General features: G+C 52.5%; 1 protein-coding gene across 2 annotated transcripts in view; it reads right to left on the bottom strand.

Annotated features, from left to right (window-relative positions):
* ARK2C (arkadia (RNF111) C-terminal like ring finger ubiquitin ligase 2C) overlaps positions 1-16,526 on the bottom strand; it is an 87,236-nt gene that overhangs the window by 14,846 nt on the left and 55,864 nt on the right. The window contains exons 2-3 of one of the 2 annotated variants that reach the window (XM_080684522.1): positions 3,877-4,192; positions 2,281-2,391 (exon numbers count right to left, since the gene is read on the bottom strand). In XM_080684522.1, the coding sequence (XP_080540648.1) occupies positions 2,281-2,391; positions 3,877-4,192 (427 nt within the window). The remainder of the gene's footprint in view (positions 1-2,280; positions 2,392-3,876; positions 4,193-16,526) is intronic. The other variant, XM_080684523.1, reaches the window with a different exon arrangement.

The following is a 16,526-nucleotide window of genomic DNA, read 5'->3' on the forward strand; positions in this document are numbered from 1 at the left end:
GGACAGGAGGAGGCTCTTGTCCTCGCCCACCTCCTTCTCAGGTCCAGGTGCCTGGACGGGTCAGGGGCGGGTGGTAGAGCAGGGTGCTGTCTGCACCGGGGGCCAGAGTTGGAACCACAGAGCCAGGATTAAGTCACAGAGGGAGCATGATAAGGATGAAGACACTGGAGTGGTGGCTCAAGGTCAGGGTCAGGTTATCAGGCCAGGGCCAGAAAGGAAGCATGCATCCTGGTTGAGAGAAGCTGCTTGATTAGAACTAAAATATCCTCAAGGAAGAGGAAAAGGCCGGGGCTAGACAAGGGCAGGTGAGGTGTCTTAATTCCTGAAATAATTTAGGGCAGAATTCAGTGGTTTCTGATGCTTCTCTAACGGAAAGAGGGGTGGAGGGGGGTTACAGACACTCTCTCCCCACCTCCCCCTCCAGGGCTCCTCGTGGAGGTGGGAGTAGCCCTCCTAGAATTCATTTCCTGCCATCTCATTTCCAGACCGCGCTTCTCCTGGCAGGAGAGGCCTCCTTGGAAAAGAGGGGCAGGCTGCCATCAGCATGATCACCACAAGTACTAAACGCCTCTGTCACTCACAGGAGGCTGGCCCTTGTGGAGCAGAGCTAATTACAGGGAGGAGAAAGGGTCGCCTCCTCCTCTGGAAAGCGCTTCCGACTTGGGGAGTGGGGACTGAACAGGGAGAAAGGGCCCAGGAGTGGGCTCAGGTGAGCTCAGGACAGGGGCCTCCCAGCATCCCCTGCTGGGGCACGGACCAGCCTCTGGGCCTCAGTCTTCATGCTTCCCCAGACCAGCAGGGGTCAGGAATGCAGAGGGATTGAAAGGCGGGAGGAAGGGGAGGAGATTTGGCTAAATAATCAAAGTGGCCATGGGCAGTGCCCAGCTGCTCCTCCTGACTTCTCTCCTGGACTCTCACCTGTGTCACCTGTCCAGTCCCACTTGCCACATTGGACCCCCTGTGTTTGCTCGGATCGCTCAGGGTGTGCAAGGGCTCTGGGTGCCCATGTGGACCGGATTGAATTAGATTGGATTGAGTGGATGCTGAGGGACAGAATTCAATCCAAACTGCGATTAAACCTCCCTGATTTGAATTTGCTAATTAGAAAAGGCTGGGCTGAACTCCGATGCCGTGCAATCTGTCTTTACGGGGAGCGTGCAATTTGACAGAGTGTACCTGAGAACCAGCAGGGGCTGGGAACAGCAGAGCAGGTTGAAACAACCATTTCCTGTCTTGGGAGCACCGTTGGCCGTCAATCAACCAGAGCTATCCTTTGGAATCATTCCTAGGTGCCCAGGCCTCGGTTGCTCCCAAAGCAACCCTGGACTAAGCCAGTGTGCGTGACTAACTGGCTGAGAAATGGCACAACTGCACATCTTTTTGTTTAGTCTATCCTTCCCATTGAGGTTTTCCTCTTATTTTGTATATTTGTTTCTACATTCTTTAAAAAGAAGTTTTTTGCTTCAAAGTAAGAACAGCACAAAAAAATCCCTGGATACCCTTCACCCAGATTCCCCAAGTGGTAACAGTTTACTATTTTACTCTCTCTCTCTCTCTCTCCCCACCCCCATACACTTCTCCATGAATTTTTTTCTGAACTATTTAAAAATAAGTTTCAGGCATGACGCCCTTTACCTCTAACTACTTCAGGGAACCGCACGAGTTTTTCAAGTGTTTGGGAGTTCACATCCAACCTGAGTTTAGATCAGCCCTCTCCTGAGCTAGAACAGAGCGTCTGGGGGGACCCAGGATCCAAAACCAAGTAACACTACATCCCAGGGCAACAAAGACCTCCATCCCATGTGCAGGATGGCAGGAAGCCTTCACAGCGGCCCAGAGCCTACACCACCTCAACCCCTCTCCCCAGCTTCTCCCCGAGTCCTTGCCTCCGATCTGGCTAGCTGTCCCCTTGCTGGCATGCCCTGGCTCTTCTCTGTGGGTTCCTTGAGGTTCACCCTCTTCATGAAACCTTCCCTGACTCTTCTTTCTGCCCTCCTCTCAAGCACCACTGCTTCCTAGCCCTCACTGAGCTTAGGAAATGTTTTGTATCTCTGCCCCCACCTTCCCTGCAGGAGCAGGAGCCCTGAGCCGCATCTGGGCACATGGGCACCCAACCACATCTGAGCTGTCAGGACCGGGACCGGTGGGGACCATTTGGGGCACTGCCTGGGGCTTGAGGACCAGGTCTCCTGCACCACTCAAGGGAAGGAAACAGAAACTCCATGGGTTGGGCAAGATCATTCACCCTCCATCCCTCTCCCAGGGATCAGAAAGACTCACCAGTCAGTGCCCTCAGCCAGATACCTGGGCTGAGGTGTCTGGAGTTGGTGGCCGAAGTCGAAGCTGGGGTAGAGTCGGTGGGGGTGGACAGACACGCGCTCCTGACTCCGCCTGCACCAGAAGGGAAGGAGGCCCATGGTGTCAGGGCTGCCCAGGCCAGCCCAGCTCCCAGCAGCTCTGAGCAGTCCCAGCCAGCCTACAGAGCAGGAGCTTTGCCCCTCGTTCCCAAACTCTGAGGAAGCTTCCCAGCTGGACAGCAGCCAGTAACTCAGACATTCCTGTTCTCTCCAGCGGCCAACTGTACTGAGGCCTCTTCCTGGGTTTGTCTGCTGCCGGTCACCTGCCCCTCCTAGGCTCCCTGTCTCTTCTGCTCCCTCTCCACTTCCATGGTCCTTGGTGGGCTGTCTTCAGGACACTCAGACCTGCCTCCTGTAGGCTCTCCCACCTCTGTGCACCCTCTGTTCCCCCCGATGCTCTTCTCTCCTTGACCCTTCTTCACACTCTTCCCAGCTTTGACAGCCCAGGTCAAAGCCACCTCCTACACTGAAGGCCTCCCTGAACAATCCAGTCATGGTGACCCCTCCTCCTTCTGACCCCATACAGCACTCACCCCTACAGATATGGGTGCTTATGGCCTTAGAGATAATCTAGACAAAAGGTTATCAAAGTATGCTGCAGCGCCCCTGGGAACCCTCCATAGGGCTTCTGAGCTCAAAACTATGTTCATAATCATTCTATGATGTTATTTCATTTCTCATTCCCTCACAAGTGAGCACTGGAGATTTCCAGTAACTGTGACATGTGATTTGCAACAGAAGCTGACATGAGAACACAGTTGTCCTCTATTAAGCCAGGCATTGGAGAGATTTGCAAATATGTTCTAAAAAAAGAAAAAGGGTCACTCTTCTTACCACATTAATATATAACTATTTTGCAAAAATATATTATTGGTGTTAACATATAATGAGTTTGTGGTTATTTTTAAATGAATTAATAAGTATTTTTTAAATTTCTGTTTTAATTTCGAATAAGTATCAATAGTCATAACCAAAAACACAGAAGCTTGAGAACCACTGAGCTAGTCCAACTATTTCTCTTGACAGTTGAGGCTCCTGAGGGAAGTGATTTGCCCAGGATTCTCCGGCTCCTTCAGACCTTTAGATTAGTGATGTCTAACTTTACTCTCCATTTGGTTCATAGCTGGTCTCTCCAACAGACCAGGGGCTCGTTGAAGGCGGGGCGGAGCCAGCATGTCCTTTGGTTATTCCTTAGGGATCTTGAGTCTTAGAACCAGGTGATCAGGAAGCTAGTGAGGACATGGAGGGTGCCCCGTCAAATCGCCCCCTAGGTGCAAACTTCCACTGCAAGCATCAGTGATCACCAGCTGCCCAGCTCCCGCCCCCTACCTGGGCAATGTGACAGGGATGCACACTGGCCACCGAGGGAGCCGTGTGGAGTCAAGAGAGCTCCCACTGCCTGAACGAATCCCTCTCATCTAACTGAGCAAAAGTTGCCTCGGCACAGACCCACTTAGGGGCTGCGTAGTGACTGCCCTTGGTCCCACCCCAGCCCTACTGGCTACCAGGAAGCACCCACCTGGGGTGCGAGACGAGCCTGCGGTGCTGGGCTTCCAGGAGCTGCTGCTGCAGGAGGTATTGCTGGTGCAGGGCCTGAGGTAGGAAGGAGGGACCTGTGACATCCTGGAACGGCAGGGTGGGCAGCGGGGTCAGGGACTGGTGCAGGGCGCCGCTGTGCTGGTGGGCCGGGGCCATGTGGGCGCTGAGGCCCGGCTGTGACTGCACGGGGTGGGCCAGGGGGAAGTCGGGCGAGAGCTGCTGCGGCTGCAGGGGGCCCAGGTGGAAGTGGCGGCAGGAGGTAGCGTGCGGATGCTGAGACCTTTGAAAGGGGGCACCTGGAGAGGCAAGGACAGAGAGAAGACCCCGTGAGGACCAGCGCTGGGTCCCTCCCCCACAGACATCGCCGCCGCCCCGGGGACTTCCTGCAGCTGCTGAAACTCCAGACCTTCATTAGGACACAGCAAGGTCATTGCTTTTATGTCCATATGGTTATCTTAAATACGCCAAGGAAAGGTCCCGTGCCTTCCATGTTGGAGGAGAGAGGGGTGCTTCCTTTAATGAATAGACAAACATCCTTTAAAAAATTAACACACTGGTAAAGGGGTTTCAAGGTCACTGAGGCAGGCTGGCTTTTTTGAATTAGACTCCTCCCATACAACCTCCGACCTCACTGCCTTTTCTGATAGATGCCACATAGAGAACACTGCGTCCGGCCTCGCCAAGCTCTGAGCTCCCCTGAAGACTTGGCTAGCCAGGACCCAGCCCATGGGACCCTTGTTTTCAGAGAGAAAACAACCAGAAGTTGTTTTCCATGCAGTTTTAAGAAAAAAAACTAACTACCCAAATATAATTAAGCAATATGTTCTAATATTATAATTTATTTAAAAGCAACCATTTCTAGGAATAAGCTGGGCTCAGGCAACATCTAACCGGCTCTCCGTTACTTTGCTAAATAAGATTGAGCTCGATGAGAAGCAGGCCTTATAAATTCCCCAGGAGCAGAGATGTAGCTCCCGGCACCGCAGGCCTCGGGAAGGCCAGGAAGGGGACTCGGCCGGACAGGAAGGCTTCCTGCTAAACTCAGCAGCTTCAGCTCCTCCCCAAACCCCACGGAAATGAGAGCAAAGGAGCAAAGAGCAGATAAACAGACAAGGACAGAGGGAATAGGAGAGGTGACATGAGCAGGCAACAGGTGTCAACAGATTTTTGGAAGCTGGAAAGCAGATGGGGAATTAGCAGAGATGAGAAACCAGAAACCAAGTTCTAACCAAAAGGGTGTTCAGCAGAAAGGGGAGGGGAGATCTTGCTGGCAGGGTCAGGAATTGGAGGCGGTGGCTACTGTGGCAGGCAGGAGAGAGGGTGGAGGTGAGAACAAGTCATATGAGAGGCAGTCTGGGACTCCTCACCCTGGCATTTTGTGGGGAAACTGAGCCAGAGAGGCTCCAGTAGAGGAGGGTAGGGCGATGCACATGCTCAAACTGGAGGGTTAGGCGGACATCTATGAATGGATCTTTGGAAACCCTGCCTCTTCTGCCACTGGGTTCTGAAAGAGCTGTCACCCAGGCACCCCTCCCCTGCACCCTCCAGAACCTTAGACTGGAAACTGGTCCCAGAAAAAGCTCTAGAGATCCTTCTGGTTGGGAGCACCCCAATAAAATGGCTGGGTCCCCAATTGGCGACTCTATAATGAGGCCAGGAGACACCCATTCAGGGACCCCCACCTCTCCGCAGCCCTGTGTCATGTAGGATCTGCGAAAGTAGCAGATAATCGCTGTTTTATTTGGTCTCCAAGCCCAGAGGAGTGAAGTCCTAAGGGTGGAATCTCTGGCCCATGACAAGCCAATGATCAGTGACGTCTGAACAACACTCACATCCCCAAATGCCCCATCAATAGACAACCTACAATTTTTCCCATTAGAGTTACTCCTTTGGGTTAAAAAATAATCTGCAGATGTCCCCGATTATCCTAACCATTTATATCTCCCCGGGGCTCAAATGCCATCGGTTGCAGGTTCACCAGGAACCAAGTGACATTTTTAGGGAGTGGGGAGAAGAAAGGGTCTCCCAGAACAGACAAACAAAGCACTAAAGTAACATGTCAAGTAACATCCATTTCAGCATGAGGAAGCAAACACGTGCATCTTAGAATTCAGGAAGTGGATGCTGACTGCTAGCACCCCCTCAGAGCTGGCTGGGAGCAGCACCCTCAGGCCTGGGGCCTGAGGGAGGTGGGGCAGGCTGGGGAGGTCCAGGTCCAGCCTTGTGCAGCTGGGGCAAGGAAGCCGATGGGGTGAGCCTCACCTGATGCCCACCTGGTACACGGGACGTAAGAGGTGCTCCACCAGTGCCCGGGGACTGGTGACTGGTTCGTGACTCATGGGCAGGGAGCCCAACAGACTGATAGCTGGAGAATGAGTGGATCAGGAGTGGGAAGAAACCATAAGGCTTCACTGCAGGGAAGGAAAGGGAGAAGCAGAGGCCTCGGGCCCAGGGCTTCAGGCAGGTGGGTAGAGATGACCGTGACGAGGTCCCAAGTCTCTGGAAGGTTCACTGACAGAGGGGAGATTTGAGACTATGCCTTCCCTAAAAGCCAATTGTCGATGGGAGGGAGAGGGCAGAGCCAGGGAACTAGGGTGCTTAATGAAGCAAGGGGACCTCCCAAAAAGGAGGGTGGTGCAGAAAGGGTCCAGGACACCCAGAGGACACACAGGCCCATCTGGGGTTTCCTCGGACCTGTGGATGAGGGGAACAGCGTCAAGGGGTGCAGAGGAGCCTCAAGGGGGCCTGGGCAGGAGCAGAGAGGAGCCAGGCCAAGAAGTCAGAATGTCAGAGACGGTGGCCCAGGCAGAGCCATGAGGCTTCACCGAGGCCTCTCCAGAGCAGGGAGCCTCCTCAGTAGCGGGAATATTCTAGCTGTCTTCTCATCTGAACTAGTGCGGTCACCCCGAAGTAAAGTGGCTTCCTTCTCAAGACTCCAGGGCTGAGAGCAACCACCTCCAAGCCCTCGGGTGAAGAGAAAAGGGAAGAATGGGATGCATTGTGGGGCAAGGACCAGGGTGGGTGACCCAGAGTTCCTGTGGCAGGCCCACCCGTCAACCAGGGCCAAATCGCCCCCCTCCTCTTAGGGATGTGGGACCCTGGGAGAGGAGGGTAGGAACCAAACTCTCGTGGTATCCAGGGAAGCCAGTCTGGCGTGTCCCATCCTCCCCAGGCCAGTTCTCAGAGTGTCAGGTTCCCCGCTGTCACTCAGCTCACTGACCCAGCATCACTCTCCCTCCCAGTTGGAGGCAGAACAGGCCTTGGGAAGGGGAGAGGGTCTGGGGGAGGGCAAAGGCCTCAGGATGGTGTGGGAGAGAGGATAGTGGGGGGCAGCTAGCTGGCAGGGACCAGGGACCGAAGATGCAGGCTTGTCAATGTTAAGCACTTCCTCGAAGCTAGGGCTGGAGTCAGATGTTACTCCTTTCTGAACTCCAGCGAAGAAAACCAGTCTTTTGAAAAGCAAATATCTGCCCACAAGAGGCCATTGAGGAAGCCTCTGCCGCCAAAGTGGCTTTCAGAAGCAGTTAGAGTGGCCAATGTGAGGGCTCTGCCTCGAGGTCAAGGTGCCCCCTCGCCATCAGCCCTGGACTGGACATCACACTTCTCCAGGCCCCATTTCCTAGGCATGGGACCCACACTGATGACACTGGGTCACACACCCGCTGAAATCTCTTGGCTGCCTGGGGCCACGAACACCTTCAGGCCAGGCCCCTCATCTTCCTGGGAAGGTGTTTGTGAACTGAATGCTGGGACAGTCCCCAGTTCCCACAGCTGGGCAGCCAGGACCCAGATCTCCTGCCTATTGAGATTCACTTTCCCTCTCTCCTCTCCCAGACCCCAGGGCCTCGCCTGCCTCCAGGCCCACAATGGCCATTCTCTGACCCCTGGTCCTGCTACCCTACCTCACTGGACAGTCGCATCCTGTCCAACCTCGACTCCCCAGGACAGATGTTAATTCAGGTGTAATCTCCCAGTTGGATAGACTGCCCTCTCCACTGGACTGGTGGCATTTACCTGTGATATTTGGCATTTTATTTGTGGACACATTTTATCTCCAATAATAAGTGGTTAAGGGAGTGCTTTCAGGAGTGCAGTAAATGTCCTTTGTTCTTAGAGGGCTTAGGAATCTTCCAAGAGGGGAGGGAGGGGGACATGAGAGAATGGAAAAGAGAGGAGAAGGAAAAGCGGGGGAGGAAAATGGGCAGGAAGGAAAGAAAAGGAAGACCTCCATTATCTTAAAAATGTATCAAATTATTAGCTCCTAAGGAAATATGGTTCTTCCTGGGATCATCAAATATTCCAGCTGAATGAGGCTCAGAGATCGTGCAGCCTTCACTCTACAATGAGGACCCCGGGGCCGGGAAAGTTAAGTGGCTTGCCCAGTGCTCTCGGGTGGTTATGTCTGAGTTGGGGCTAGAGTTCAGGCTTCCTAGGTCCCAGTGCTCTCCCCTCCCCTGCCATTTCAGGCCCCCCTTCCTCCAAGCACCCAGACCCTCATATGCCCACATACATGTACACGTGGTACTCCCAAAGATAAATCCTCCTGCCCAGAAATGGCATGCCAAGACCCTGGTGGTCCCACCTGCCTCCTCATTCCCCTCTTAAGCACCCCCAGGAGGAAGCCCATTCCTGCCAAAGGAAGCACCATGAACTGGCAAGAGACGAGCTGCGGGGGCCCATGGGGAAGGGATTTGGATCTCTGTAGGAGATGCCAAGGAATGGCCGTGGTGAGTAAGATTGCATAGGCTCAGACCGGTCCATCTTGGCCAGTGGCCCCAGGTTCCCTCCCTGACCTAAGAACATGCCCAGGACAAGCACCAGCTTTATGGAAGAGGCCAAGGTGTTTCTAGCCCATTGGGTGCTTCTGTTGCAAGGCAATTCTATGGGGCCCCTAGAAGTCCTCATGCAAAAGGCTGTGTTTAGGCCCTACGTTTTCCAAGGTTTAACTGATGAGAGAGGATGGAAGAAACCTCTGGGGTCCTGGCACCAATTCCCAGCACCTCGAATTAACACGGACACGGTGAGCCGGACTCTGGTGATGGAGACCAGGTTTGTAGGGAGCAGCTATAAGGTTAAGCCTCAGACTGGCCTGTGGCAGGGCCACACAAGTCCCAGCTTGGAGGGAAGAGCCCTCTTAGCATAATTAAGCTTGACCTCATAGTCCTCCCTTATTCCTTCCTAGGTAGCTAATGGGCTGTTGGAGGTGCAACAAGTGCTGCCAAAACAAGGTGAAACTCACAAGAACATTGTAAACATGTTGACCACTTCCCTTGTTTTGCTTTGTGTGCTCTGACTATAAAATAAAGCTTCGGCTTGCAAGCTGGGTCTTTCTGTGTCCTTATCCAGGCATGGGAGATCCACCTAGCCCCAGCTGTATTCTCTTGTCTGTCTTCTTTAATCCTTCACCGCCCCTCCTCAGGTTCACCCTTGGCCATGCTGGCATGGCACACAAGCTTGTTAGGGGACTCAGTGTCTGATATGAGAATGGGTATGCTCAGGGAAGAGGAGGCTCTGGTCAGGTAATAGCTGCAGGCAAAGGGATTCAGCTCATTTTGGTAGATTTGGATCAACATAACGAAGACATTTCTTAGAATGTCACTGTTTTCCCCAAAGTTCTTCATCGTTGGGGATGTCCATGTGAGGCCAACTAACTGCCCAGCAGAGGAGTGTGGCTGGGCTAGAACACCTCCAGGTCCCATTCTAAGCTCACCATGAAATGATGCAGATTCACTGCAACAGCCACCTTCTGCCTGAACATGGTTAGGCCAAATTGATCTATGAAGGCACAGAAACTCTGGCCTGGGTGATGAAGGAAGGAGGAAGGAGGAAGGTGGCAATGACAGAGCAAGCCAGAGTACTCAGGGCCCATGTCTGGAGGCCTGAGCACAGGTGCAAGGAGGAGATGCAAGCTACAGGTAGATGTCCAAAGACAGACTCCCTGCTCCACTCATTGTGGCCCCAGGAGCTTCCTCTACCTGCTGCACTGACACAGCTCAGAATTCCGTTTCCTGCATTTCCTGAGCCTCCCAAGGGCCCACTCTGACTTTGCCAGCCTGGGACACATGCAAGTTCCACGTGGCTAGATAAACCATCCTTTGTGATCCATCCCGAGGCAGGCTGCTCAGGGAGGTAATACAGGAAAGGTGGGGGAGGGGCATATTGTGGGGAGTCTTGAATGGTGGGACCAGGAGCTGGGTACACTTTATAAATTAACTGCTTGACTACAACCCAGACAAATCAGAGATGACGACTATGGGGAGTGGGCCATTTGCCCAGAGCCCAGATTCCTAGGCTGTTCTTCCTGGCTTCCTTACCCACTCCAGGTAAATCCATTTAATCTCATTTGCTACAGTCTGATCAACCCCAGAGGCCTATTCCCTGGCTTGGCTCCTGGGCGGCCAGGGGCCTGCTTTCCTCTCTCCCCGTAGTTTGGCTCCCTGACTGATAAATAGAGAACACACAAACAGAAAGGAAGTGATATGCCCAAAGGGACCCCTCCTACTCAGAGCAGCTTTGTGAATGCTTCCACAGAGCCAGCCTTTGATCTCTAATGAACACCTCCACTTCTTCAAGGAATTGAATTCCGGACTCTCATGACACTGATGTTCCATCCTAAGGAAGCCTCCATGCCCATGGGCCTGAAACAATTAAACAGCAAACCTCCAGCAAGCAGCACAAGGCCAGTATTTGGCTCCAGTTGCTGTCAAGGGCCAGGGAAGGGAGGAGGGTGGTGTCTGCTAGGAAACCCCCATGAGTAATATGACAGTCATCCAGGCATTATCCATCCTAGAAGATACCTTTCTTTATCTAATGCCAATGAGGTTTATAAAAACATTCCCACCGCAGTAAAGAAAAACACATTTTATGGCAGGCTCTATGGTCAGAAGACCTCACTCAGTGAAGGCGAGACCTGGCTCTGTCTCATTCACCTATAACCCTGGTGTCCAGAACAGACTTAATACATAGCAAAAACATGCTGGCTAAGTGAATGAAGGGATGGGTGAGTGAATGAAATGAACAGTTGGACATGTAGGAAGTAGCATGTTGCTAAGCCTTGGCAGTATGCAAAACAGCTGCCTCCTAGTGCTCAGCACTGGTTTGCGTGACGGCAGAGGAGCAAATGCAACCAAAGGAGCTAGAAACACTGCTGACAGAAAGAATGGAATTCTTTCAATGAGTGTCGGGGCCCAGCTGCAAGTCCAACATGGGCTGGTGTGGCCCAGTCCACGAGATGGTCAGTGCAAATCACAACCCACTACCCCAGAAGTTAAAGCGGTTTTAGAGCCAGAACAGAACCCCCTGACCAAGGAAGGGGGGGGGTGCCCTGCTGATGGCCTTGGTTGTAAACCATGCATAGTTCCTCCCAGCTCATGAGTCAGACATTCTTCTAATCCTAATATATAAAAAGCCAGGGGCCGTATGACCGAAACACCTGGACAGATGACCGAACAGCAGACTGCGTGGGGCGACCAGGCCGGCAGGGGGTGGGCAGTAAGGGGTGGCCAGGCTGGCGGGGGGGCAGTTAGGGTCAACCAGGCCAGCAGAGGGGGGCAGTTGGGGGTGACCAGACCAGCAGAGGGGGGCAGTTGGGGGTGACCAGGCTGGCAGGGGGGGCAGTAAGAGGCAACCAGGCCAGTGGGGGGGGGCAGTTGGGGGCAACTTGGCTGACAGAGGGGGGCAGTTGGGGGTGACCAGGCTGGCAGGAAGGGGGCAGTAAGGAGTGACCAGGCCAGCAGGGGGGCAGTTAGGGGCGGCCAGGCCAGCTTAGCGGGAGCCGCAGTTGGGGGCAACCAGGTTGGCGGGGGGGGGGGGGGGCAGTTGGGGGCAACCAGGCAGGCAGGCAGGTGGGCAGTTAGGAGACAGCGGTCCTGGATTGTGTGAGGGATGTCCGACTGCCAGTTCAGGCCCGATCCCAGGATTGAGCCTAAACCAGCAGTTGGACATCCCCTGAGGGGTCCTGGATTGGAGAGGGTGCAGGCTGGACCGAGGAGACTGCCACCCCCCCCACCCCCCGTGCATGAATCTCGTGCACTGGGCCTCTAGTATTCTCTATAAAAACTCAAGTGCATTTTTTTAAAAAGCCAATCCACAAACCCCAACAATGTTCACGAAGTGGCGGGCACTCACAAAAACATTGCTTGGTGCCCCAAATGGGCAGACCGAGTTCAGAAAGCCATTTGGACTGGGCCTCTTGCTCCTGAGGTTTGCAAGACACGTTCCACTTATGCAAAGGCCTGTGAGCACTGTGGACAGGACCGAGGGTAACATCATCGTCTGCCTCCCATTTCCCCAGGAGAACTACAAGTTCTCGTGTGTGCTTCTGCCCTGCTCCAGCCTGGCTCCCAGGGCCACTCTGAACTGCCATGGAAAAGCATTTAGACAGTGGCTTTTCTTGGGAGCTGTTATGTTTTGGCAAGAAGACATCATGAAGTTCTGATGGTGGGATTTCAGACAGCAGCCAGGGAGTCTGGGCACTGTGGGAGTCCTGGCCTCCCCAAGCCCCTGAAATCAAATCACACCAGTGGGGGGGTATCCATTTGCTCTCAGAGGAAGCCAGAGGCAATTAAATTAGATTCCCAACCATTATTGCTCATGGCCACCTCAGTCTAACACCCTGGTGTGTGTGTGTGTGCGCGCGCGCGCGCGCGCGCGACAGAGAAGGGAGTGAGGGAGGACATTGGATGAAAAACTGAGAGAGGAGACAGAAAGGCAGGAGAGAGAAAAGAGAGCAGGAAGGAGATAACAAGAGGGAGAGAGGAAAGAGAGGAGGGAGGGGGGAGAAGCTGCTTGGGAAAGGCAGAGCTAGAGGTGTCCCAGAACTGGCCTCACCTGCCTACCTGCAGGGAACACTGTAAGACATCTGTGGAGGTGCCTCACAGAGGACAGATGCTTCTCATCCTCCCCTGGGCCCAGCCCAGGGCTGGCTGCAGAGATGGGGCACAGAGAATACCCACTCCTCACATGTCCCCTCTGTCCCCATCAAGCCAGGCAGGGGAGAGTGCCCAGGGCACCCTGCAATGAGCCACCCCAGGGCTCCTTGCCAACAGAAGCACCCTGGCTGGCTTCCCACTCCTGGGATGAACCCAGGGACCACAGAGATACATGGTCCAGTAACAGAATTCCAGAGCCAAAAATTCTTCAGGAGGAAGTCAGTGGTTTGGATTAAGCATCTCTCTCTCTCTCTTTTTCATGCTTAAGATGCAAATGCCTTCAAGAGAGTAACATGTTAAATCCATAACGTTCAGTGTGGATGAACCTGCAAGGCTTTCTGTCTGTCCAGAGAGAATGAAAAACCATGGAGATGTTGAGTGAGGTGGCCAGGCTGGGAGAGAAAAACTAAATGTGGCCCCTTCACAGCTCTGCTCCAGCATCTGAGAATGAAGATAGCCCAACATAGCTTTTTTCTCATGTATTGATCACATGTATCAATTAGTCAATTGCATTTTATTTTGAACTTGACTTATCTACTCACCAAATATTTACTGCACACCTATTATGTGCCAGGGACTGTTCTAGATGCAACTGTAAGTCAAAAACGCTTGCCCTCATGGGACTATGGTCAAGTTCTGTAGTGTCCAGGATAGTCAACATGATGGTTCAGTATGTGAAATGTTGTTAGTCCAAACTTACATGGCTGCCAGTCTAAAATATTCACAAAACTTCAAAGACTTAGTACCAACAAAATAACACACACACACACACACACACACACACACACACACACACACACACCAAAACTAACAACTTTGAAAATAACTTATATGTTGAAATTATAAATTTTGGATATGTTGAACTAAATAATACATATTATTAAGATACTAGTGGCCCGGTGCATAAAATTTGTGCACGGGGGAGGGAGGGTCCCCTCAGCCTGGCCTACACCCTCTCCAATCTGGGATCCCTCTCACAATCCAGAACCACTGGCTCCTAAGTGCTCACCTGCCTGCCTGATGCCCCTAACTGCTCTCCCCTGCCAGCCTGATCCCCCTAACTGTTCTCCCCTCCTCTCTGATCCCCCTAACTGCCTATCTGCTCTCCCCTCCTGGCCTGATGCCTCTAACTGCCTATCTGCACTCCCCTCCTGGTCTAATCCCCCTAACTGCCTATCTGCTCTCCCCTCCTGGTCTAAATCCCCCTAACTGCCTATGTGCTCTCCCTTCCTCTCCTCACCTTCAGACCCCAGGGCAGGAGTGCTGAGAGCTCTCTGCTGAGGCCCTGCCCCCATCCTGATGCCCCCCTCCGGGCCGGGCAGCGCCGCAGGCCTGTGTGCGCCTCCATGGGGGGCGAGGGGGTGCCCCCTGCAGTAGCCTCATGTCCCGGTGGCGCAAGTCCCTGCCCCTGTCCCCACCCACCAGCTCCACCAGCTCCTGTGCGCACGCAGCCTGGTTGTGACTGTGACGCCGTTAGGACCAATTACGATATTACCTCTTTATTATATAGATATTTCACCTATTTCTTTTTACTTTTTTAATGTGGTTGCTAGAAAAATTTAAATTATATAGTGTCTTACATTATATTTCCATTGAAAGTACTGGTCCAGACAATAAGTAGCTCTATAAGAAGATGTGCCATTTATTGATGATGATGATGATGATGATGAGAGCTGTGGAGACAGCAGAAGCAGGGAAGAAGACCAGTGAGGAGAATGTCTTAACTTTTACTGGATGGCCAGGAGAGCCTTCCCAGAAGGTGACTTCTGTGTGAAGAACTGAAGGAACGTGAAGGTATCAGGGGAAGCGCTTTCCAGGCAGACTGAACTGCAAGTTCAACGGCCCTGTGGTGAGAGGGTGCCTGGCATTTTGAAGAACTCTGGAGGCCAGTGTGGTTGGAGCAGAGGAAGATGCGGGGAGTGGTAGGAGTGTAGGTGAGATAGATGTTGGGGGCTCAGGAGGACAGATGGCGCAGAACCTCCTTAGCTGTTATAGGATGTTAGCTTTTACTCTGAGTGGGATTAGGAGCAAAAGGAGGGCGGCTGAGCAGAGAAGTGACAAGACTTGACTCACTTTGGCTGCTGTGTTGAGAATAAGCTAGAGGGATGAAAGGGAAGAAGCAAGAGAGAGATGACGGTTTCTTGGACCAAGCAGGGTGGAAATGGGCAGAGAGAGGAAGGGGTGGTTAGATCCAAAATATTATGTCAAATGGAGTGGTGACCAGATTTGCTGATGGATTGGGTATGGAATGGGAGAGATAGAGGACAAGGACTCCAGAAAAATGCTGTAGTTGACAGTTGGCAAAGGTGGCTCCAATTCCTCCCCTCTAGATATGCACACCCCTTGCAAGGTGACTTTGAAGCTCCTCCCACCAAGAGGCGGGGTCTGTTTCTCCTACCTCTTGAATCTGGGCTTGGTCACGTGACCAACTTTGGTCAGGAAAATGTAGTGGAAGTGAGCTTGGGCCTCCTCTCTCTCTCTCTCTCTCTCTCTCTCTCTCTCTCTCTCTCTCTCTCCCCCCCCCCTCTCTTTCTGGCTCTACCATATGAACAAGCCCAGGCTAACCTCCTGGAGAATGAGACCATGTGCAACAGAGATACACTGTCCCAGATGATCATCAAGGATGTAGATGTATGAGTCCAGATAAGACCAAATAAGACCAACTTCCCAACTGAATTCTTTGAGCCCAACTTAAATTATCAACCACTGAATTGTGAGCTGAATAAATGGTTGTTGTCTTAAAGCCAAGCTTTGGAGTGATTGTTATATGGAAAAGCTAACTGCCATTTATTGAGGTACAGACTCAATTTTGAGTCATGCTCTTATTGTTTTGAATGTGAGTCTGGATGTCTGGAGAGCAAAATCGGTGTCTTTTCCCCCTGCAGCATCCAGAGCACCCTCAGGAGAGGGCTGGATGGGATCGGGATGCTCACTGCACACTTCCTGGGCAGATGGATGGATGACTTCCTAAGCACAGCCATGTCCTTTAGTCACCCTCCCCCCGCCCACAAAGCCAGAGAGCTTTAAATGCCTCTTCTCTCTCTGCCTGTTATTCCATGAGGGTTTGCAGTTGAACCTCGATTTCCCAGAGCTTTCATCAGCAATAGCGACAGAGAATTTAAACCCACAGTTAGGTGTTTCCTTGAGAACGCGAAGCACTGATTTTTGGCCTATTTTGCCCTCGCACACCCAGCCTTTCCCCAGATGTGCTGGCAAATAGACAAATCTATTGTTTTGAGCTCTTCCTCCTCTCCACCTTCATGACATGTTAATTAGCAGAGAAAATGCCAACAGCAAAGTCAAAAGGGCTGAGGACAATCCCCAGCCTTGCATAGCCAGCTGGTGTCACCCTGGGCACCCTGACTCTTCCATCCAAGGTTGAAGTCCATGTCCAGGACTCACTTTGTCCTTTCAGGAACTGTTTTCTGCCTCCCTGCTTGTCTTTCCTCCACCCCAGGTGCTCCAGATCCCTCAGAACCTTCACTTTAGTCTTTCTCTGATGCTGACAGTAATATCAGTGCATCACGTCACCTCTTACAAAGCATTTCCCAAATTCAGCTCCACAACTGTTCAGCACAGTGAATTATGGAAACAATTCCCATTTTAGAGATGAAGAAACTGAGGCTCAGAGGGTTAGATAGAATTACCTAATAGCACTTGGCTCAGAGCTAGGAACTTGTAGCCTGGTTTTCTGATTCCA

Source organism: Plecotus auritus, assembly GCF_963455305.1.
Source record: "Plecotus auritus genome assembly, chromosome: 8".
NCBI lineage: Eukaryota > Metazoa > Chordata > Mammalia > Chiroptera > Vespertilionidae > Plecotus > Plecotus auritus.